A 25045-nucleotide genomic window follows, 5' to 3' on the forward strand; every position below is an offset into this window, starting at 1 on the left:
AGACAGATCCCCCCCCCCCCCAAAAAAATCCAGATAATCGCATTGTATGCTTTTTAAAAAATTAAGTTGCATTTTATTGCATAAAATAAGTATTTTATCATTGACCAACTAGCAAGTATTCTTCTCTCACAGACCTGTAATTTTTTCTCCTACTCTGCACTCATTACCTGTCTTAATTGCACCTGTTTGAACTTGGAACTTGTTACCTGTATAAAAGACCCCTGTCCACACACTCAATCACACTCCAACCTCTCCACCATGACCAAGACCAAAGAGCTGTCTAAGGACAGCAGGGACAAAATTGTAGACCTGCACAAGCCTGGGATGGGCTACAGGACAATAGGCAAGCAGCTTGGTGAGAAGGCAACAACTGTTGGTAAAATTATTACAAAATGAGAAAAAAACACAAGATGACTGTCAATTTGTATCGGTTTGAGGTCTCATGCAAGATTTCGCCTCATGGGGTAAGGATGATTCTGAGAGAGGTCAGGAATCAGCCCAGAACTATACAGGAGGACCTGGTCAATGACCTGATGGGAGCTGGGACCACAGTCTCAAAGATTACCATTAGTAACACAGTACGCCATCATGGATTAAAATCCTGCAGGGCACGCAAGGTCCCCCTGCTCACACCAGCACATGTCCAGGCCCATTTGAAGTTTGCCAATGGCCATCTGGATGATCCAGAGGAGGCAAGGGAGAAGGTCATGTGGTCAGATGAAACCAAAATAGAACTTTTTTTATACCATTTCCATTTGCCATGTTGGAGGAAGAAGGATGAGTACAACCCTAAGAACATGATCTTAACCGTGAATCATGGGGGTGGAACTATCATACTTTGGTGGTGGCTTTCTGCAAAAGGGGCAGGACGACTGCTCCGTATTGACGGGAGGATCGATAGGGTAATGTGGTGCGAGATTTTGGCCAACAACCTCCTTCCCTCAGTAAGAACATTGAAGATGGGTCGTGGCTAGATCTTCCAGCATAACAATGACCGAAACACACAGCCAGGGAAACTAATGACTGGCTCCGTAAGAGCATTTCAAGGTCCTGGATTTGCCTAGCCATTGTACAGACCTGAACCCAATAGAAAATCTTTGAAGGAGCTGAAACTTAATGTTACCGAGTGGCAGCCCTGAAACCTGAAAGATCTGGAGAAGATCTGTACGGAGGAGTGACCTGAAAGATCTCGAGAAGATCTGTATGGAAGAGTGACCTGAAAGATCTGGAGAAGATCTGTATGGAGGAGTAACCTGAAAGATCTGGAGAAGATCTGTATGGAGAAGTGACCTGAAAGATCTGGAGAAGATCTGTATGGAGAAGTGACCTGAAAGATCTGGAGAAGATCTGTATGGAGAAGTGACCTGAAAGATCTGGAGAAGATCTGTATGGAGAAGTGACCTGAAAGATCTGGAGAAGATCTGTATGGAGGAGGGACCTGAAAAATCTGGAGAAGATCTGTATGGAGGCATGACCTGAAAGATCTGGAGAAGATCTGTATGGAGGAGTGACCTGAAAGATCTGGAGAAGATCTGTATGGAGGCGTGACCTGAAAGATCTGGAGAAGATCTGTATGGAAGAGTGACCTGAAAGATCTGGAGAAGATCTGTATGGAGGAGTAACCTGAAAGATCTGGAGAAGATCTGTATGGAGAAGTAACCTGAAAGATCTGGAGAAGATCTGTATGGAGAAGTGACCTGAAAGATCTGGAGAAGATCTGTATGGAGAAGTGACCTGAAAGATCTGGAGAAGATCTGTATGGAGAAGTGACCTGAAAGATCTGGAGAAGATCTGTATGGAGAAGTGACCTGAAAGATCTGGAGAAGATCTGTATGGAGGAGGGACCTGAAAAATCTGGAGAAGATCTGTATGGAGGCATGACCTGAAAGATCTGGAGAAGATCTGTATGGAGGAGTGACCTGAAAGATCTGGAGAAGATCTGTATGGAGGCGTGACCTGAAAGATCTGGAGAAGATCTGTATGGAGGAGTGACCTGAAAGATCTGGAGAAGATCTGTATGGAGGAGGGACCTGAAAAATTTGGAGAAGATCTGTATGGAGAAGTGACCTGAAAGATCTGGAGAAGATCTGTATGGAGGAGTGATCTGAAAGATCTGGAGAAGATCTGTATGGAGGAGGGACCTGAAAAATCTGGAGAAGATCTGTATGGAGGAGTGACCTGAAAGATCTGGAGAAGATCTGTATGGAGAAGTATGGCAGGAGAAAAGCAGTCAATGGTTCTTGTTGTATGTTCTAGTTTTATTCAGGAAAAATTTTTCCACAGCAAGTTGAAATACAGTCTTTTCATAACAACAGGGAGTTACATTAAAGTCCGACGTTTCGGCTCTTAAACGAGCCTTCACCAGGGACAAGAAAGGTACTAAATTTGAACAGACAAGATCATAAAAGACATAATTATAATAACATCATGTTCAAAGTAAAAACATAACAACAGAGTTTCTTCAAGTGATGTGGTTTTAGGACGTGAAATATGTGCACGTGGAACAGTGTTAACCAGATGTACATCCGATGGGAGGGAAAGGGGGGGGAAAGAATGGAGAGGTGAGAATGAGCAAGAGGGAAAAATGAGAAAAGGAGAGGAGAAGGATAGAGAGAAGAAGAGGCAACGAGAGAAGGAAAGAAGGAGAAGAGAGACATACCCGTACTGATGTTGTACTAGATGGGTCCTATGTACAACACTAGGAGATGAGGAACTGACGACTGAAACGGAAAAGGGAATTCTGATCACTATTATGTGATAATCTATACTGACATATGATTAGGAAAAATATAGCTTATATGCAGAATATAGCTTACTTTCTAGGGTCTTTGGGTCTCCAAGATAGAAGATTTTAGTAGCTGGATGTAGGTAAGTACAGAACGTGGCTGATAGAGAAGAAGGAAAAGATAATGAAGAAACTGTGAAGATTTTCAGAAGGCATTAAATGTAAAAAAACGGTAAGTAGGGAAATATGAAGTGTAGGACACATACCAGTGAGACTCCACTTATTCTATAAATAGGTAGTGGCTCATATATGGTAGAGGTATAGGATGTGCTTGGGGCACATATGTGTTGTCGCTATAAAAGAAAAGAAATAGACATCGATGATGAAAACATGTACAGTAATAAGACCTTACCTTATTACTGTACATGTTTTCATCATCGATGTCTATTTCTTTTCTTTTATAGCGACAACACATATGTGCCCCAAGCACATCCTATACCTCTACCATATATGAGCCACTACCTATTTATAGAATAAGTGGAGTCTCACTGGTATGTGTCCTACACTTCATATTTCCCTACTTACCGTTTTTTACATTTAATGCCTTCTGAAAATCTTCACAGTTTCTTCATTATCTTTTCCTTCTTCTCTATCAGCCACGTTCTGTACTTACCTACATCCAGCTACTAAAATCGTCTATCTTGGAGACCCAAAGACCCTAGAAAGTAAGCTATATTCTGCATATAAGCTATATTTTTCCTAATCATATGTCAGTATAGATTATCACATAATAGTGATCAGAATTCCCTTTTCCGTTTCAGTCGTCAGTTCCTCATCTCCTAGTGTTGTACATAGGACCCATCTAGTACAACATCAGTACGGGTATGTCTCTCTTCTCCTTCTTTCCTTCTCTCGTTGCCTCTTCTTCTCTCTATCCTTCTCCTCTCCTTTTCTCATTTTTCCCTCTTGCTCATTCTCACCTCTCCATTCTTTACCCCCCCCCCTTTCCCTCCCATCGGATGTACATCTGGTTAACACTGTTCCACGTGCACATATTTCACGTCCTAAAACCACATCACTTGAAGAAACTCTGTTGTTATGTTTTTACTTTGAACGTGATGTTATTATAATTATGTCTTTTATGATCTTGTCTGTTCAAATTTAGTACCTTTCTTGTCCCTGGTGAAGGCTCGTTTAAGAGCCGAAACGTCGGACTTTAATGTAACTCCCTGTGGACTTTAATGTAACTCCCTGTTGTTATGAAAAGACTGTATTTCAACTTGCTGTGGAAAAAGTTTTCCTGAATAAAACTAGAACATACAACAAGAACCATTGACTGCTTTTCTCCTTCCATACTGTGTGCCGGGGTTCTCTATTTGTATATGGACTATTTTTCCCCCGAGCACCAGGTTTATAGTAGTGAGCCCAGCTTATTCCTTACTGCTGTATGGAGAAGTGACCTGAAAGATCTGGAGAAGATCTGTATGGAGGAGTAACCTGAAAGATCTGGAGATCTGTATGGAGAAGTGACCTGAAAGATCTGGAGAAGATCTGTATGGAGGAGGGACCTGAAAGAGCTGGAGAAGATCTGTATGGAGGAGTGACCTGCAAGATCTGGAGAAGATCTGTATGGAGAAGTGACCTGAAAGATCTGGAGAAGATCTGTATGGAGGAGTGACCTGAAAGATCTGGAGAAGATCTGTATGGAGAAGTGACCTGAAAGATCTGGAGAAGATCTGTATGGAGGAGTAACCTGAAAGATCTGGAGATCTGTATGGAGAAGTGACCTGAAAGATCTGGAGAAGATCTGTATGGAGGAGGGACCTGAAAAATCTGGAGAAGATCTGTATGGAGAAGTGACCTGAAAGATCTGGAGAAGATCTGTATGGAGGAGTGACCTGAAAGATCTGGAGAAGATCTGTATGGAGGAGGGACCTGAAAAATCTGGAGAAGATCTGTATGGAGAAGTGACCTGAAAGATCTGGAGAAGATCTGTATGGAGAAGTGACCTGAAAGATCTGGAGAAGATCTGTATGGAGGAGTGACCTGAAAGAGCTGGAGAAGATCTGTATGGAGGAGTGACCTGCAAGATCTGGAGAAGATCTGTATGGAGGAGTGACCTGAAAGATCTGGAGATCTGTATGGAGGAGTGACCTGAAAGATCTGGATAAGATCTGTATGGAGGAGTAACCTGAAAGATCTGGAGATCTGTATGGAGGAGTGACCTGAGAGATCTGGAGAAGATCTGAATGGAGTAGTCACCATAATCCCTGTTGCAGTGTGTGCAAACCTGGTCAAGAACTACCTGAAACGTCCGACCTTTGTAACTGCAAACAAAGGTTTTTACCAAATATTGAGTTCTGTTTTTCTATTGTATCAAATACTTAATAAAAATAAATAAATCATACAATGTGATTTTCTGGATTTTTGGGGGGATTATGTTTCACAGTTGAAGTTACCTACAATATAAATTACAGACTTCTCCATTCTTTGTAGGTGGGGAAATGTGCTAAATCGTCAGAGTATCAAATACTTATTTTCCCCACTGTATATTCCTTTACATAGGGGGCAGTATTATCGTAGATTTATTATTGTACATAGAGGACTGTATTATAGTAGTTATATTCTTGTACACAGGAGCAGTATTATAGTAGTTATATTTATATACATATGGGGTAGTATTATAGTAGTTATATTCTTGTACATAGGGGGCAGTATTATAGTAGTTATATTCTTGTACATAGGGGCAGTATTATATGTCATATTCTTGTACATAGGAGCAGTATTATAGTAACTATATTCTTGTACATAGAGGCAGTATTATAGTAGTTATATTCTTGTACATAGGGGGCAGTATTATAGTAGTTATATTCTTGTACATAGGGGCAGTATTATCATAGATTTATTATTGTACATAGAGAACAGTATTATAGTAGTTATATTCTTGTACACAGGAGCAGTATTATAGTAGTTATATTTATATACATATGGGGTAGTATTATAGTAGTTATATTCTTGTACATAGGGGGCAGTATTATAGTAGTTATATTCTTGTACATAGGGGCAGTATTATATGTCATATTCTTGTACATAGGAGCAGTATTATAGTAGATATATTCTTGTACATAGGGACAGTATTATAGTAGTTATATTCTTGTACATAGGGGGCAGTATTATAGTAGTTATATTCGTGTACATAGGGGCAGTATTATAGTAGTTATATTCATGTACATAGGGGCAGTATTATAGTAGTTATATTCTTGTACATAGGGGCAGTATTATAGTAGTTATATTCTTGTACATAGGGGCAGTATTATATGTTATATTCTTGTACATAGGGGGCAGTATTATAGTAGTTATATTCTTGTACATAGGGGCAGTATTATAGTAGTTATATTCTTGTACATAGGGGGCAGTATTATAGTAGTTATATTCTTGTACATAGGGGCAGTATTATAGTAGTTATATTCTTGTACATAGGGGCAGTATTATAGTAAAAAGAGAATTTTGTTTACTTACCGTAAATTATTTTTCTTATAGTTCCGACATGGGAGACCCAGACCATGGGTGTATAGCTTCTGCCTCCGGAGGACACACAAAGTACTACACTCAAAAGTGTAGCTCCTCCCTCCGAGCATATACACCCCCTGGATGACCAAATCTAGCCAGTTTAGTGCAAAAGCTGAAGGAGGACATCCACCCACAAGTAGAGACAGAGCAAAACCCGGAACAACCGGAACCTCTGACTACAACAACAGTGTGAAAACACACGGAACAAGAAAACTGCCAACAGGCAACAGGGAGGGTGCTGGGTCTCCCATGTCGGAACTATAAGAAAAAGAATTTACGGTAAGTAAACAAAATTCTCTTTTTCTTCATCGTTCCTTATGGGAGACCCAGACCATGGGACGTCTCAAAGCAGTCCATGGGTGGGAAATAAACAGAAAACTGAGAAGTAGGCAAAACCTAACTTCACAAATGGGCGACAGCCGCCTGAAGGATGCGTCTGCCCAAGCTCGCATCTGCCGAAGCATGAGCATGCACTTGGTAGTGCTTCGAAAAGGTATGCAAACTAGCCCAAGTGGCAGCCTGACCGACCTGCTGAGCCGTGACCTGGTGCCTGAGAAACCAAGAGGCACCGACAGCTCTGGTCGAGTGTGCCTTGATCCCCGGCGGGGGAGGCACTTGAGTACACTGGTAGGCATCGGAAATGGCCGACCTAATCCAACGAGCTAGGGTCGGCTTAGAAACCGAGAGGCCCTCACGCCGACCTGTGGTCAGCACAAAAAGAGAGGTGCGCCGCCAAACAACAGCGGTGCGAAACACATAGATCCGGAGCGCCCGCACCAGATCCAGAGTATGCAACGCTTTTTCAAAGCGTTGAACAGGAGCCGGACAAAAGGAAGGCAGGGAAATGTCCTGGTTAAGGTGGAAAGGAGAAACCACCTTAGGGAGAAAGTCCGGAGTCGGACGGAGAACCACCTTGTCTTGATGAAAAACCAAAAAAGGTGACTCCGAAGAGAGCGGAGTCAAAACAGAGACTCTCCTGAGGGAAGTTATGGCCACTAAAAAGACCACTTTCTGTGAAAGACGAGACAAAGAAACCTCCCTAAGAGGCTCAAAGGGGGGTTTCTGGAAAGCCGTGAGGACCAGATTAAGGTCCCAGGGATCCAAGGGCCGCCGGTAAGGCGGAATGGTGTGAGATGCGCCCTATATGAAGGAGCGCACCTGAGCCAGCCGAGCGATACGCCGCTGGCACAACAATGACAGAGCCGAGACCTGTCCCTTGAGGAATTGAGGGATAGTTCTAGCTGCAGACGGACTGCAGAAAGGACAGAAGGGCCGGCAAGGAAAAAGGCCAAGAAGCATGGCCGGAAAAGTGACACCAGGACAGGAAAATTCTCCAGGTCCTGTGATAGATTTTGGCCGAGGAATACCTCCGAGCCCGAGTCATAGTGGAGATGACTTCAGGAGAAATACCAGAAGTCGTCAAGATCCAGGACTCAAGAGCCACGCCGTCAATCTGAGAGCCGCAGAATTCAGGCGGAAAAAAACGGACCTTGTAAGAGAAGGTCTGAACGGTCCGGGAGATGCCACGGCACCTCTACGGACAGATGGAGCAGGTCTGGGTACCAAGCTCGCCTGGGCCAGTCTGGAGCAATGAGAATGACCCGACGCCCTCCATTCTGAACTTGCGCAGAACTCTGAGCAAGAGCTAGAGAGGGAAACCCATAAGACAGACGAAACTGGGACAAATCCTGAACCAGCGCGTCCGCTGCAAAGGCCTGAGGATCATGGGAGCGAAGATCCACTTCCTGAGTGCCCCCCTAGCGGTAGAGTGACCGAAACACTGCCGAATGCGGAGCCCACTCGCCGCTGTCCACGGCTTGACGGCTGAGATAATCTGCCTCCCAGTTTTCCACGCCTGGGATGTGGACTGCGGATATGGTGGACTTGGAGTCCTCCGTCCACTGAAGGATGCGTTGAACCTCCAACATTGCCAGGCGGCCGAGTGTCCCGCCCTGGCAGTTGATGCAAGCAACCGCTGTCGCGTTGTCTGACCGGACTCGAATGTGCTTGCCCGCCAAAAGGTGGTGAAAGGCTAAGAGAGCTAGAAGCACAGCTCTGATTTCCAGCACATTGATCAAGAGGGTGATTCAGACGGGGTCCAAGTGCCCTGCGCTCTGTGGTGGAGATATACTGCTCCCCAGCCGGATAGACTGGTATCCGTGGTGAGAATCACCCGGGACGGGGCCAGGAAGGAGCGTCCCTGAAGAGAGAGGGGCCGAAGCCACCACTGAAGGGAGCCCCTGGTTTGTGGCGACAGAGCCACTAACCTGTGCAAGGAGCAAGGTCGCTTGTCCCAACAGCGGAGAATGTCCAGCTGCAGAGGACGCAGATGGAACTGGGCAAAGAAACAGCTTCCATTGACGCTACCATCTGACCCAGCACCTGTATTAGGTGCCTGATGGAATGACGGCGGGGCCTCAGCAAAGGGCGCACCGCCAGTGGAGGGACTGCTGTTTGACTAAGGGCAGGTTCACCAGTGCCGGCAGAGTCTCGAATTGCATCCCTAGGTACATGAGCTTCTGGGTCGGAGTCAGAGTGGACTTGGGAAAAGGACAAGCCACCCGAATTGGACTAGAGTGGCGAGAGTGAGCGCGGCACTCCGCTGACAGTCTGCACTGGATGAAGCCTTGACTAGAAGGCCGTCCAGGAAAAGGGATTACTGCCAACCCCCGGAGGTGCAGAACCGCAACCACTGCTGCCATGACCCTGATGAATACTCGAGGGGCCGTGGCTAACCCGAAGGGAAGAGCCATGAATTGGAAATGTTCCTCTCCGATTGCAAAACGTAGCCAACGCTGGTGTGAAACTGCAATTGGCACATGCAGATAGGCATCTCTGATGTCGATGCGTGCTAGGAAATCTCCTTAGGTCATTGAGGCAATGACTGATCGCAGAGACTCCATGCGAAAATGCTGCACCTGAACATGCTTTTTGAGAAGCTTCAAAAGATCCAGGATGGGCCGGAAGGAACCGTCCCTTTCGGGGACTAGGAAGAGATTTGAGTAGAAACCTCTGAACCGTTCCCAGGCGGGAACCGGTACAATTACTCCGTTGGCCTGCAAGGGTGCCACGGCCTGTGAGAAGGCGGCGGCCTTGGAGCAGGGGGGAGTTGACAGAAAAAAATCTGTTTGGCGGGCTGGATAGAATTCTATCCTGTAGCCGTGGGAGGAGATATCCCGCACCCACTGATCGGAGATGTGTTGAAACCACACGTCGCCAAAAGCGGGAGAGCCTGCCACCGACCAAGGACGTTGCTGGCGCGGCCAGATAGTCAAGAGGAGGCTGCCTTAGTGGCAGCAGCTCCTGCTCTGAGGACGCGGCTTTGTGCGTCAGATGGGTTTTTGGTCCTTGGCTGAGTTAGTGGACGAGGCCGAGGGCTTAGAGGACGACCAGTTGGAGGAACGACAAGAACGAAACCTCGACTGGATCCTGCCCTAAACAGGTTTCCTGGTTTTGTTTGTGGCATGGAAGTACTCTTCCCGCCAGTAGCTTCCTGAATAATTTCATCCAGTTGTTCACCGAACAGCCTGGTCCCAGCAAATGGGAGCCCCGCAAGGTACTTCATTGAAGAAGCGTCTGCCTTCCACTCTCGAAGCCACAAGATCCTGCGCATAGCGAGAGAATTAGCCGAAGCCACCGCAGTGCGGTGAGAAGCCTCCAGCATGGCAGACATGGCATAGGATGAAAAGGTTGAAGCCTGGAAGTTAAGGCAACCATTTCGGGCATAGAGTCCCTGGTGAGGGAATGCATCTCCTCTAGAGAAGCAGAGATGGCTATGAGAGCCCCCACTGCTGCAAAAGATGGGGAGAACGAGACCCCTGCCGCCTCAGATACAGATTTGGCCAGAAGGTCAACCTGGCGGTCAGTTACTCTTCCCGCCAGGGAATCCTTGAGAGGTGTCATCAGCCACTAATACAACTGTCCGGGCTGAGAGTCTAGACACCGGAGGGTCTACCTTAGGTGAACGAGCCCACTCCTTGACCACCTCTGGTGGAAACGGAAAACGGTCATCAGAACCACGCTTTGGGCAGCGTCTGTCAGGACAGGTCCTAGGCTTGGTCACAGTGGCCTGAAAACTGGAGTGGTTAAGGAACACACTCCTTGTTCTCTTGGGCAAGGTAAACTGGTGCTTTCTTGCCAGAGAGGGTTGCTCCTCTGATACAGGCGGATTGAGGTCCAGTACAAAATTAATGGACGCAATCAAATCACTAGCATCTGCGTCACCTTCGGGCAGATCAATGGGGTACATGGAGGTAGCGTCCGAGCCCCCAGTAAAGGCATCCTCCTCGTCCCGCGAGTCAGCTCGTGAATCAGAGCCGCGGGACGAGGAAGGAGAGGGGACCCTGCGTCTCCTTTTAGGAGGACGGGGTCTGAGACCAGATGGAGAATCCTCTGTGAGCTTTGCTGAGCCAGCCGTAGCAGCAGAAGCGCCCTGAGAAGGGGGCTGATGCATGCTCAGCAGAGTCCGGGACAGTTGTCCCATGGAGAGAAGGACTCTGCCCAAGCCGGGGGTTCAGCCACCGGAGCCGGAGCAGCCGGAGGAACCACTGGGGATGAGACTCCAGGCTGAGGCACCACCATGTTAGAGCAGGCATCACAATGTGGTTAGGCAGTAGGAGCCTACATGCAGTGCATATTGAGTACAGCCTTGCAGCCTTGCTGCTCGTGTGAGACATGCTGCTGAAGTGGGGGCTCTGAGTCAGAATGACCCCCAGCAGAGTATATAAGCAGAGTATATAATATAAGCAGGTCCACAACCGGAGGTTGTGGCTTGCCATACTGTCTGACCTTCTGCCAACCCCTCTCTATCCCCTCCAGATCCCACAGCCAGGACCCCCAGAGAGATACTGCAGCCAGCGCCGATCGCTGTGCTGACATAAGAACGCTGATAAAATGGCGCTTCTGCCCAAGCCGGAGCGAGGAGAGGGAGCGGGGCCTACTGTAAGAGCGGGATCCCGAGGGCCAAGGAGATATACAGGGAAGGGAAACATTTCCTCAGAGAGGAGTGTCCCTCTGCTGAGCCGAACGGCCGCTGGGCGGAGCCGCACTGTCCCTCTGCATGATTGGCATGCAGGGGCAGTGAAAACGAAACTAGGCCTCAGGCGAAGCCGGGGCCTAAATTTAACGATGCGGCCGGCAAGCAGGCACCATCGGCGCGGTTCTCTGGTGAAAACCAGAGAACCGGCCGGAAATGTCAGAATACATACACAGCACACTCTCCCCAACAATAAAGTACAAGGGACCCCCGGATAATAACGTCTCAGATACTTAGCTTGTGAGACGCAGGGCCAGGTCCCTAAGGGATGAGTGCTCCGTCCGGCAGGATCCTGAAAGGGCTGCGGATGGAGACCGGTCTCCTGCAAGGCAGGGAGAACCGTGCTGGCTCCCACTTCAAGCCAGAGCCCGAGGGATGGTGAAGGAGCACGGCATGTAAGGCTCCAGCCTTGAAATCAACCTTAACAACACCGCCGACACAGTGGGGTGAGAAGGGACATGCCGGGAGTCCAGGATTGGACCCGCTTTTCTTCAAACTCTTTCCAAAAATCAAAATCAGATGAGAATGCATGTGTGGATGTGTGCCTCCTGAACACAAAGCATTGAACTGGCTAGATTTGGTCATCCAGGGGGTGTATATGCTCGGAGGGAGGAGCTACACTTTTGAGTGTAGTACTTTGTGTGTCCTCCGGAGGCAGAAGCTATACACCCATGGCCTGGGTCTCCCATAAGGAACGATGAAGAAATATATTCTTGTACATAGGGGCAGTATTATAGTAGTTATATTCTTGTACATAGAGGGCAGTATTATAGTAGTTATATTCTTGTACATAGGGGCAGTATTATATGCTATATTCTTGTATATAGGGGGCAGTATTATAGTAGATATATTCTTGTACATAGGGGCAGTATTATAGTAGTTATATTCTTGTACATAGGGGCAGTATTATAGTAGTTATATTCTTGTACATAGGGGCAGTATTATAGTAGTTATATTCTTGTACATAGGGGCAGTATTATAGTAGTTATATTCTTGTATATAGGGGGCAGTATTATTGTAGTTATATTCTTGTACATAGGGGGCAGTATTATAGTAGTTATATTCTTGTACATAAGAGCAGTATTATAGTAGTTATATTCTTGTACATGGGACAGTATTATAGTACTTATATTCTATGCTCCTATGTACAAGAATATAACTACTATAATACTGCCCCCTATATACAAGAATATAACTACTATAATACTGCCCCTATGTACAAGAATATAACTACTATAATACTGCCCCTATGTACAAGAATATAACTACTATAATACTGCCCCTATGTACAAGATTCTAACTACTATAATACTGCCCCTATGTACAAGAATATAACTACTATAATACTGCCATAACTTTTCAAGGGCCATAAATCAATATTGTTGCCAAACAAAGGTAACAGTTTGAGTTGCTTTTTAGACCTTTTTATATTATAAGACTTTTAACTTATAACACAACCATTAAAGACAAAGGATCAGAGTATAGCGGTTTTATCACTGATCTACTGAGTGCAATGTTGGTTTGTGAAATGTTGCGCAGGCGCTTTGCTTGACGCAAGTGATGTCTATTATGGGAAACATGGCTGTCACATGATTACAGCTTCATGTGGCAAACTAGCATATGAAAAAGAAGGGCCTCTCAGTCCCAATCATTCAGGGGCGCCAGTGACAAAAGGGGCAAATACAGGGCATCAATCCATGTATCTAAACCTAAAACATAAAAATCACAGAAAACCTTCTGTATCAATCTACATAATCACACCCTTTATCTTTATGAGCACGCGCACAAATAAAGCCCTGCCCTTTTTTGTCAGGGGGACTACAATCCTGCTTAAAGGGGCATTCCAGTCTTTTTATATACACAACTTTTTCTTCTCTATTCACACATAAAACTGCATCAAGAATTCCTTAGGAGAGTTGTGTGTGCGCTAATCCTTTCTATAGAGGAAGAAGACAATATAGCTCTGGAGACTTTACCTGTAGTACAAGTCATCGTCCTCACCACCCCAACCCCAGTAGTGGTTGGAATAGCCGTTCACCTTGGCAATCTGTTTCCGGGTCATGGCAGTGACGCCTCCGAAGTAACCCTTATACCTCAACCTGGAGGAAGAATGGATGTGGTTAGAGGGAACAATCCACTGAGTAAGAATAGGCACAAAGTTGAGAACCTACATCCCAATTTAACAAACTCCAATGTTTTGATACAGAGCTTCAAATCTCACTCAGAGAAGCATGGTCTTGCTGCCTTCCTGTAGAAAAACAAAGACCCGCCACCACTTCCTGTAGAAAAATAAAGACCTGCCACCACTTCCTGTAGAGAAACAAAGACCTACCACCACTTCCTGTAGAGAAACAAAGACCTGCCACCACTTCCTGTAGAGACAAAGACCTGCCACCACTTCCTGTAGAGAAACAAAGACCTGCCAGCCACCACTTCCTGTAGAGAAACAAAGACCTGCCAGGTACCACTTCCTGTAGAGAAACAAAGACCTGCCACCACTTCCTGTAGAAAAATAAAGACCTGCCCCCACTTCCTGTAGAGAAACAAAGACCTGCCCCCACTTCCTGTAGAGAAACAAAGACCTGCCACCACTTCCTGTAGAGAAACAAAGACCTGCCCCCACTTCCTGTAGAGATAAAGACCCGCCCCCACTTCCTGTAGAGATAAAGACCCGCCCCCACTTCTTGTAGAGATAAAGACCCGCCCCCACTTATTATAGAGAGACAAAGAACCACCTCCTCTTATTGTAGAGAGAAAGACCTGCCCCCACTTATTATAGAGAGACAAAGAACCACCTCCTCTTATTGTAGAGAGAAAGACCTGCCCCCACTTATTGTAAAGAGACAACCACCTCCACTTATTTTAGAGAGAAAGACCCGCCACCACTTATTGTAAAGAGACAACCACCTCCACTTATTTTAGAGAGAAAGACCCGCCACCACTTATTGTAGAGAGACAAAGAACCACCTCCTCTTATTGTAGAGAGAAAGACCCGCCCCCACTTCCTCTAGTGAGAAAGACCCGCCACCACTTATTGTAGAGAGACAAAGAACCGCCCCCACTTATTGTAGAGAGACAAAGAACCACCTCCACTTATTGTAGAGAGAAAGACCTGCCCCCACTTCCTCTAGTGAGAAAGACCCGCCACCACTTATTGTAGAGAGACAAAGACCCGCCACCACTTATTGTAGAGAGACAAAGAACCACCTCCTCTTATTGTAGAGAGAAAGACCCGCCCCCACTTCCTCTAGTGAGAAAGACCCGCCACCACTTATTGTAGAGAGAAAAAGAACCGCCCCCACTTATTGTAGAGAGACAAAGAACCACCTCCACTTATTGTAGAGAGAAAGACCCGCCCCCACTTCCTCTAGTGAGAAAGACCCGCCACCACTTATTGTAGAGAGACAAAGAACCACCTCCACTTCTTGTAGAGAGAAAGACCCGCCCCCACTTCCTGTAGAGAGACAAAGAACCGCCCCCACTTATTGTAGAGAGACAAAGAACCACCTCCACTTATTGTAGAGAGAAAGACCAGCCCCCACTTCCTGTAGAGAGAGAAAGACCCACCCCCACTTATTGTAGAGAGAAAGACCCACCCCACTTCCTATAGAGAGACAAAGAACCGCCCCCACTTATTGTAAATTGAAAAAGGTCCGTGGAGCCTCTGTTAGGAGTCTCGACACAGAAAATAGCCAGATATCCCGCCGGGAAGGACCTAGCCAAGGAGTGGCTCTTTTTAGGAGACCACCATAACCACCATATTAAGTGGCCCTTTTAGTCAATATCCAACTCTTTGACGAGTCCAAAGATATGACAAGGGAAATACCAAGGCCGGGTATTCATCCACAGACAGCTGTTTCAGGGTGTTGCCCCTCATCAGTGTGGAGTAGGATTCTAGCCAGGTGGGAGCAATGTCTAATAGACTAGCAAGACAAAACAATCATTGATCTTGGGGAGACCAGCCAGAGAAAACACTGACGGCAGCCAACAAAGGCGCTAAAAACAGTTATTTGTAGAGAGACAAAGAACCGCCCCCACTTATTGTAGAGCACCAAAGACCCGCCCCCATTTCCTGTGGAGACAAAGACCCGCCCCCACTACAATAATACTATCTGGCTACTTGCATGCACCAGTAGAGGGAGCTCACTGCATACTGCTCATTGCTCATACATGGACCTCAATAATAAACCAGTATGCCGCAAGCTCCCCCTAGTGGTTGCACCAGGCAGGAAGAATTTTATCATTTTGCTTTCTGTTTATCTAGTACTTGGAGTTCAGTGTCAGAAAGCCTGAGCCCTGACTGCTATAAAGATCATCAAGAAATCTATCAGCGATATTGTTCTATATATTTATGAAGTGTTTTGTTTGCTTTTTTTACTTCTCTATTACCGATTGTGTATAATGGAGACAGTCAGTAGACGACTATCTCCTCATCGACTCTACATTCCAAACTTTGCTTTATAACTTGTGTTGTTTTTTTTTTTCTTACGCTATGGCTTTACAGTTAAGACCATGAAGAAGAAAAAGTATCTGTGTTTTTCTAACCATCTGGTGACATACGACAGACAAACTTCTTGCAGAAAGAACAACTCCTTGACACATGAGAATGTGCGGAGACATTTCCTCGTTACCTGTATCCGGTGGCATTTCGGCCCACCACCAGGTGTTTGGGTTCACTGTCGCAGAGGTAAGTGTTATAGTCGTTCTCCGGGACCAAGTCCACGTCGTGGAATATAAAGCAGTCCCAATTCTCCTCTTTTAATGCCTCCAAATACCCAATGTTCAGTAGCTTGGCTCGGTTAAAGGTCACATCTCCAGCCTTCGGGACATAGAAAGACATAAAACTGTCACATGGTGTTAGGCTTTAACCTCACGGCGGTCATAGCGGCATCAGACGCTGTTCAGACTACAGACCCTGACACTCCACTCTATGCTTTCTCTGGTGCTTCTGAGTTGATGTCACGCTAGGTACGGGAAAGTATCTAGCGAAAGGGAAGGGAAACCCTGTGTTAAGGGAAGGGGGAGATGGCGACTCCTGACCAAACCTACCGCTGGTCCCTGGGGTCCCTCACCACCCTACATAGGTTCCACATCTATGCACCGAGCAGGATACCTAACCCTCAGTGTCCCTAGTGCTGGGCCTAAATAGGGAACGGGTGGGATGAGCTCCTCGCTAACCCCACTAAACACTATAGACAACACAAGGAGGAGACACAGGGGGAAAAAGCATGAACAACTTATCAGGTAGACGTTCAGCAAAGTTACAGCAACAATACCACAGATGAGTACAAGCCACCTGCTTGCAACCAGAGCTGAATGAACTGGATAATATTACCAGCATCAGTCCAGGAAAGATGGGAGTATTTAAGCACAAGGAAAATACTGATAATAATAAGTTGGATGGAATGAAAGCTCTGCTGGGTCCTAAAGGGGAATAGATGAAAATCCAGCAGGGAAGCTACTTAGTACAATGAATACTAACAGCATGAACAACAGAAACTCAGGGAGCATTTTGCGCAGCCAAACGCTGTGACCTTCTATTGCCAGGAACCACATAACTCTCTGTCACCTGTGACAGTTACACAGACAGGTTTGGGCGTTAACCAGCTATGTGCTCATTAGTGATTGGACTAGAAGTTGTTAATTTCTGCTAGCCTTGCTGATTACCTTTTGGATCACATGTTGTGGGAGACCTATCACAGGTACTTCCCTTTTTAAGATGGAGGAATCTGTCTTCCCATGCCGATTTATAGCTTTTGCTTACCTGGTCCATGTGCTGTTGTGTTCCAATTGGTGGTAATTTACTGTGTGCTACTTGGTGTGCTGTGGAAATCCTCTCATTGCCTGATTATTTCCACCCTGCTCTTTATTTCCTCCTGATCACATATTGTCTTATATCTCCATATGTACTAGTTGTGTGATCGAGTTTTGTGTTTGTCCACATCTGTGGGTTCACCACTCCTGTTCCAGTCTTCCCCTGGGGTGGTGGAGAGGGGGTTGTTGTGAATACGTTTTCTAGTTTGGGGCTCCCTCTTGTGGTCAGTGCTGGCGGTGCAGTTGATTTGTGGAATGAAAGCCACACACCTGTAGAGGACTGGCAATCAGGGTCAGATTGGGACTATATAACTGAGTAGTTTTCTGTTGTTACTTGCCGGTGCTCAATGGTTTCCTGTGTGTTAAGGACATTCTGTAACCAGCCCTGCTCACTACCAGAACTCCTCTCAGATAAGTGGTCTTTGTACCTCTGATGTTTGTTTTCCACTTTCTTGTTGCTTTTTTTCTGCTTTGATACTAATGCTTGATTCCTATTTTGTCTGTGTGGAGTTCTTAGTGGAATGGGATCTTTCCCTGCTGGGAGTGTCTGTATACTTAGCTCCATGATTCTGCAAGTTATTGTGTTTATCATGCTTGGTATTAATTCAGTTTCTCATCTGTATTAGTGTTTTTGGATCCCAGTAACATTTGTGTGCCGATACAGTGGGGGAGAGGTTTTGTGACCTCAGGATTTTTCCATATCAGAAGTACTGGTATATATTAGGGTTTTTTTTACGGTTGCAGACAGTGCTCCTTCCTATCCTTTCTTATAAAGATAGTTTGGGCCTCACCTTTGCTGACTCTGTCTTTTCTAGCTTTGTATTGTGTTTTTCTATATCACCGTAGCCTTTACATGTGGGGGGCTATCTATCTATCTTTGGGGGCTTCTCCGAGGCAGATTAGCTTTCTTATATCTCTATTTGTGAGAATATTTAGGTCTCCGGCTGTGTCGAGACGACTAGGTCATTGTAGGCTCGTCCCACGACAACTTCTGGTTGTGTGTCAGGATTAGGTCTGCAATCTGTTAAGGTTCCAGCCACTATGTTACTATTTGGGATTCTGCATTTTTTGATCCTTCTCGGTCCCTGAATCATAACAGGGGGTATTAGGTCAGGGCTGGCCAGGAGCAGGGTAAGGAAGGCGGCCCAGACATCATCACCATTAGACGTATCTCTGGGAGTAGGGACAGCTAGGGTCCGCTAGCCCGAGGGCCAGTTTAGGAGCCCTGCTCCCCTGTTATCCCCTATCACGCCATGACAAAAACACAACTGAAATCTCCCTGCATCCCCTGCTTATTAAGCATGGAAACAATCAGCAAGCTTGTCTCCACTAACAACCAACATAATTGCTGATAGTTCACACCTGTACTACATTTTCCCACCTGATTAATGATGTAAATGGCGTAGTCCAGCTGCTGCCTCTGGAGGAAGGGGAGTAAGTTATCCAGCAGGTACAGGAGATGCCTCTCCCGATTCCGGTACGGGATCAGAATGGCTACTTTCTGTTGGGCTCGGCAGGTCTCTGGTTGGTAATGGCCGTCGCTCATCATAGGAAACTTTTTCTCCACATCCGCTAACGTGAGGTTTGGTTGAAACATCAGCGGCACAACCCCCTCTGTAATTAAAAAATAAATAAATAATAAAAAAAAAAAGTTAACAAACCCTCCTCTGTCCTACTGATCCGCTATCCCGACTACAAGCCGCACCTATACGTCCCGCTGTGCATCCATCACATAAGACCGTTTTCCTGTCTATATGATGTCTTGCACAGTATATACATTGGCTACAAGGGGTTATGTGGCTGAGATGATATTATATGTGAGCAAGGATGGGAGTATTATCCCCCTATAAAATGATTGAGAGGGATTCTGAAGGGTCTCTATGATATACCCATGGATGTCGACATTGTGGACTTAGCTATATTATTTATCCTCCTGAGGAAGCACATTATTTCAGGGGGGAAACGCGTCGAGGCAGAAGAATATGGAGTAAGGCCACAATATATGTACAGTAATGTGATTGTAACGCTCACGGCCAATGTAGAGACAGCAAGCGGGATTATTGGACACACTGGACCACAGGGGGGAACCGGGATTACCCCTTAGTGGGAGGGGCTTGACTAAGCGCCCACTGCGAGGTGGACACCAGGAATCACACCCAGGGCAGTGACCGGGACTGTAGCAGCTGACCCCCAGAACAGGTGACGGACTCAGAAATAGACAGGTACAGGCAGGGATAGACAGATATGGGAAAGCAGGTACTGGAGACGGACACAGGGATAATGGGATAGTAGATCAGGACCTGACAACTAGCTAGGTAGCAGACTGGAGACTGACTAACTAGAAGCATTGTGCAGGCACCTCCCCTAATGGGAGGATGCCTTAAATACGCTGGAAATAGCCTGCTAGCCCTTTAACCCCTTCAGCCCCCAGCCTGTTTTCACCTTAAAGACCCGGCCATTTTTTGCAATTCTGACCAGTGTCACTTTGACAGGTTATAACTCTGGAACACTTCAACGGATCCTGGCGATTCTGAGATTGTTTTTTCGTGACATATTGTACTTCATGTCAGTGGTAAATTTAGGCCGATATGTTTTGCGATTATTTGTGAAAATTTCGGAAATTTGGCGAAAATTTTGAAAATTTTGCAATTTTCAAAATTTGAAATTTTATGCCCATAAATCTGAGAGATGTGTCACACAAAAAAGTTACTAAATAACATTTCCCACATGTCTACTTTACACCAGCGCAATTGAAAAAAAAAAAAATTCCGTTAGGAAGTTAGAAGGGGTCAAAGTTCATCACCAATTTCTCATTTTTCCAACAAAATTTACAAAAAAAAATTGTTTAGGTACCACATCACATTTGGAGTGATTTGAGAAACCTAGGCGACAGAAAATACCCAAAAGTGACCCAATTCTAAAATCTGCACCCCTCACTCTGCTCAAAACCACATCCAAGAAGTTTATTAACCCTTTAGGAGCTTCACAGCAACCAAAGCAATGTAGACGAAAAAATGAAAATTTTACTTTTTTAACACAAAAATGTTACTTTAGCCATAAAAATTAGTATTTTCACAAGGGTATCAGGAAAAATGCATCATAAAATGTATCGTGCATTTTCTCCTGAGTACGCAGATACCCCATATGTGGTGGTAATCAAATGTTTGGGCACACAGCAGGACTCGGAAGGCAAGGAGCGCCATTTGAATTTTTGAGTGCAAAATTAGCTGCACTCATTAGCGGACACCATGTCGGGTTTGAAGACTCCCTGAGGTGCCTAAACAATGGAGCTCCCCCATAAGTGACCCCATTTTGGAAACTAGAGCCCTCAAATATTTTTTCTAGATGTTTGATGTGCACTTTGAACCCCTGGGGGCTTCACAGAAGTTTATAACGTTGAGCCGTGAAAAGAAAAAATTTTTTTTTTACCACAAAACTGTTGCTTCAACCAGGTAGCTTTTTTTATCACAAGGGTATCAGGAAAAAATGCACCATAAAATGTATTGTGCATTTTCTCCTGAGTACGCAGATACCCCATATGTGGTGGAAATCAAATGTTTGGGCGCACGGCAGGACTCGGAAGGCAAGGAGCGCCATTTCACAGCAAAATTGGTTGGAATTATTAGCGGACGCCATGTTGCGTTTGGAGACCCCCCTGAAGTGCCTAAACAATGGAGCTCCCCCACAATTGACCCCATTTTGGAAACTAGACCCCTCATGGAATTTATCTAGCTGTTTAGGGAGCACTTTGAACCCCTGGAGGCTTCACAAACGTTTGTAATGTTCAGCCGTGAAAATATTTTATTTTTTTTACCACAAAATTGTTTTTTCAAACAGGTAGCTTTTTTTTCCACAAGGGTATCAGGAAAAAATGCACCATAAAATGTATTGTGCAATTTCTCCTGAGTACGACGATACCTCATATGTGGTGGAAATCAATTGTTTGGGCGTACGGCGGGGCTCAGAAGAGAAGGAGCGCCATTTCACAGTAAAATTGATTGGAATTATTAGCAGACGCCATGTTTCATTTGGAGACCCCCTGAGGTGCCTAAACAATGGAGCTCCCCCACATGTGATCCCATTTTGGAAACTAGACCCACCCCCATACAAAAAAAATTAGTTTGGCGAAATAAAAAATACAGACATCAGTAGAAAAAAAAAAAAAAAAATGAGCGCCTGCCAAGACCAGTGCCAAACGTGAGAGCAATGCACGAGTCTCGCATCGCATCATCCACTGCAGTCTGGAAGCGAGCAACTGCGCTGGATAATGCGATGCGAGAGGGCGGGGCGGCAGATGAGAAAGGGCGCAGCGGATGGAAGATGGGAAAGGGCGCAGCGGGTGGAGGAGCGGCAGAGGATGGGAAAGGGCGCAGCGGATGGAGGAGCGGCAGAGGATGGGAAAGGGCGCAGCGGATGGATGATGGGAAATGGCACAGCGGATGGATGGGAAATGGCGCAGCGGATGGAGGAGCGGCAGAGGATGGGGGGGGAGGTGAGATGGGGATACCTACCTTACAGGATGGATCTAGGCAGCAGGATCACAGCAGACAGAAGAGGCAGCAGATGAAGGAGGCAACAGATCGAGGAGGGTGAGAGGGGGCAGTAGATGGAAAATGGGACAGAGCAGGCAGCAGATCGGGGAGGGGGGCAGAGTCTGATGGGAGAGAGAGATCGCACATGGAGGAGGGGGGGCCCCCGGGGGGGAGGGTGGCTTGCAGCACATGTAGGGGGAGGGTGGCTTGCAGCACATGTATGGGGAGGGTGGCTGGCTTGCAGCACATGTGGGGGGAGGGTGGCTTGCAGCACATGTGCTGCAAGCCAGCCACCCTCCCCCCACATGTGCTGCAAGCCAGCCACCCTCCCCCACATGTGCTGCAAGCCAGCCACCCTCCCCCCACATGTGCTGCAAGCCAGCCACCCCCCCACATGTGCTGCAAGCCAGCCACCCTCCCCCCACATGTGCTGCAAGCCACCCTCCCCCCACATGTGCTGCAAGCCACCCTCCCCCCACGTGGGGGGAGGGTGGCTTGCAGCACATGGAGGGATAGGAGGTGTGGCGATGGAGAAGGGGCAGCCGATGAAGGAGGCGGCGGCGGCGGCCGCCGATCGGGAACAGTGGGGGCCGATTCGGGGGCAGCAGCGGCTGAAAAAGGTGGGTGCGACGGCGGCGGGGACAGTGGCGAGCATGGCGGCGGGGACAGCGGTGGATCGGGAGCGGCGGCGGGGACAGCGGTGGAGCGGGAGCATGGCGCCGGGGCGATCGGAGACAGCGGCGGGGACAGCGGTGGAGCGGGAGCATGGTGGGGCGATCGGAGACAGCGGCGGGGACAGCGGTGGAGCGGGAGCATGGCGCCGGGGCGATCGGAGACAGCGGCGGGGACAGCGGTGGAGCGGGAGCATGGCGGGGCGATCGGAGACAGCGGCGGGGACAGCGGTGGAGCGGGAGCATGGCGCCGGGGCGATCGGAGACAGCGGCGGGGACAGCGGTGGAGCGGGAGCATGGCGGGGCGATCGGAGACAGCGGCGGGGACAGCGGTGGAGCGGGAGCATGGCGCCGGGGCGATCGGAGACAGCGGTGGAGCGGGAGCATGGCGGGGCGATCGGAGACAGCGGCGGGGACAGCGGTGGAGCGGGAGCATGGCGCCGGGGCGATCGGAGACAGCGGCGGGGACAGCGATGGAGCGGGAGCATGGCGGGGCGATCGGAGACAGAGGCGGGGACAGCGGTGCATCGGGAGCAGCGGTGGGGACAGCGGTGGAGCGGGAGCATGGCGCCGGGGACAGCGGTGGATCGGAAGCAGCGGCGGGGCGATCGGAGACAGCGGCGGGGACAGCGGTGGATCGGGAGCAGCGGCGGGGCGATCGGGGACAGGGGCGGGCGGCGGGGACAGCAACTTACCGCTCTCCTCGGCTTCCAGGGACGGTCACAGGCCGCAGATCCACATTGATTGGAGAGAGCGGTCACAAGACCGGTCTCTCCAATCAGAGCTGGGGGCGGGTGAAGCATCGATCACCCAGCTCCAGCCAAAGGCCAGTGCTACAGCAGCACTGATCAGGGCTGGATTTTAATGTTCCAGCCATTTTCAATGGCTGGAACATTACAGTGGCTGTAATTGGCTGAGCGGCGTTCGTCAGCCAATCACAGCCTCTGTAGGTTCGGGAAGGAGGCACCACCCCTCCTGAGGTCAGGCAGAGGTCCCCTCCTTCCCGAATCTACCGTTTAAGTAAATAAATTTCACTCCCCGGGGCTCCGGGACCGCGATTTCGCCATGACGTACTGAGTACGTCATGGGTCGTTTAGCACCATGTCACCATGACGTACTCAGTACGTCCAAGGTCGTTAAGGGGTTAAGAGGAGGGACAGTGCGCGCGCGTCTTAGGTGCACTCCCGATAACCCTGTGCAGCATGTACAGGGGCACGAAGAGAAGGAGGCAGCAGCACACGTGGATGACTGGGGAGGACGCAACCCGGACAAACCGGTGAGTAAGTCGGCATGTCTGCAGAGACGTCGGTGCTAATGTGGTCTTGACAAATATTGATTGAACTGTGAGCAAAGGAGGACCTGAAGAGACATCGGACTGTACGGTTATAATCTTTGGCCTTTACTAATGATTTAGTGAAGTCATTTATGGAGGCAAATACCAACAAGTAATGGAAAGAATACTGGATGTGGATCATCTACTATGTTGTTGATAAGATTCCTCTGTCTGAGGTCCTTATTGAAATTATTTTGTGTCTATTTGCTGTTAGTGAACATTTATAACCCTATTAAGGTCATTACTATAACTTGTTCCTACTATCCTGTCCATAATAATTTTGTGTTACAAACATAGCTGACTGTCAGGATCTATGGAGATTACAGATCCTGGCACGCTGCATGATAACTTCTCTGATGTCTACGATCAGCGCAAGCAGACTTGGGTGTCGACAGGCTAGCAAGAGTTAAACTCTGCTGTGCTGCTTGTTAATCTCCTTTGATCACATGCTGTGGGGGAGCCAGTCACATTCATTCCTCCCCTATATATGCTAGCTGGACATTTCCTTTAGTGCCAGCTATAGCTTTTCTATATTGGTCTGATGAGGTGTTGTGATCCAGCCTTACTGACTGGTTGTAGCGGTTGTGAGGTGTGGTTAATCCTTGTTGTCATTTTGTTGCTGCCTTCCTTCTCTTGCTTTTCTCCTTAGTTCTCACTGTTTGTTCCTGTGAATTTGCAGTGTGTCAGAATTTAGATTTTTTTTCCTGCCTGTATTTGTGTTGCCATCACACTCCTGCCCCTTCCTTCCCTAAGGATGGGGAAACAGATTATCTGTGGTCAGGAGAATAGTAAGTCATGGGACTCGGGCATCTCCATTATCAGGAGTAATCCAGAGATGATGGATAACCTAACGTCACCTTGTGTGAGCCCCCTGTCCTTCGCTATCTGGCAATTAACTTTATATATACTACTGTCTGGTACTTGCTTTCACTATCTTTAGACTCTGTTCCTATCATCAACATCATTGTCGTCATTAACAGCCTTCAGCGTGATCTCGAGCCATGGTGATTTGATGGATGAACACTCTGTAGGAAGATCTATCTTGTGCAAGCCTAGATAGGTCCACTAGCGTCTTCTCCGCCTAGAGAGGTCCACTAGCATCTTCTCCGCCTAGATAGGTCCGCTAGCGTCTTCTCCACCTAGAGAGGTCCACTAGCGTCTTTTCCACCTAGAGAGGTCCACCAGGGTCTACTCCGCCTAGATAGGTCCACTAGCTTCTTCTCTGCCTAGATAGGTCCACCAGGGTCTTCTCCGCCTAGATAGGTCCGCTAGCGTCTTCTCCGCCTAGATAGGTCCACTAGCGTCTTCTCCGCCTAGAGAGGTCCACTAGCGTCTTCTCCGCCTAGAGAGGTCCACTAGCGTCTT

The 25045-nt window shown here is 47.4% G+C and overlaps 1 protein-coding gene across 3 annotated transcripts in view; it reads right to left on the reverse strand.

Annotated features, from left to right (window-relative positions):
- The window catches only part of LOC142290860 (beta-1,4-galactosyltransferase 4-like), a 107510-nt gene that overhangs the window by 14748 nt on the left and 67717 nt on the right, over positions 1-25045 (reverse strand). For all 3 annotated transcript variants that reach the window (XM_075334904.1, XM_075334906.1, XM_075334905.1), the window contains 3 exons: positions 18526-18758; positions 15962-16149; positions 13307-13429 (listed from right to left, as the gene is read on the reverse strand). In XM_075334904.1, the coding sequence (XP_075191019.1) occupies positions 13307-13429; positions 15962-16149; positions 18526-18758 (544 nt within the window). The remainder of the gene's footprint in view (positions 1-13306; positions 13430-15961; positions 16150-18525; positions 18759-25045) is intronic.

The sequence above is a fragment of the Anomaloglossus baeobatrachus genome, chromosome 2 (assembly GCF_048569485.1).
Source record: "Anomaloglossus baeobatrachus isolate aAnoBae1 chromosome 2, aAnoBae1.hap1, whole genome shotgun sequence".
Lineage (NCBI taxonomy): Eukaryota > Metazoa > Chordata > Amphibia > Anura > Aromobatidae > Anomaloglossus > Anomaloglossus baeobatrachus.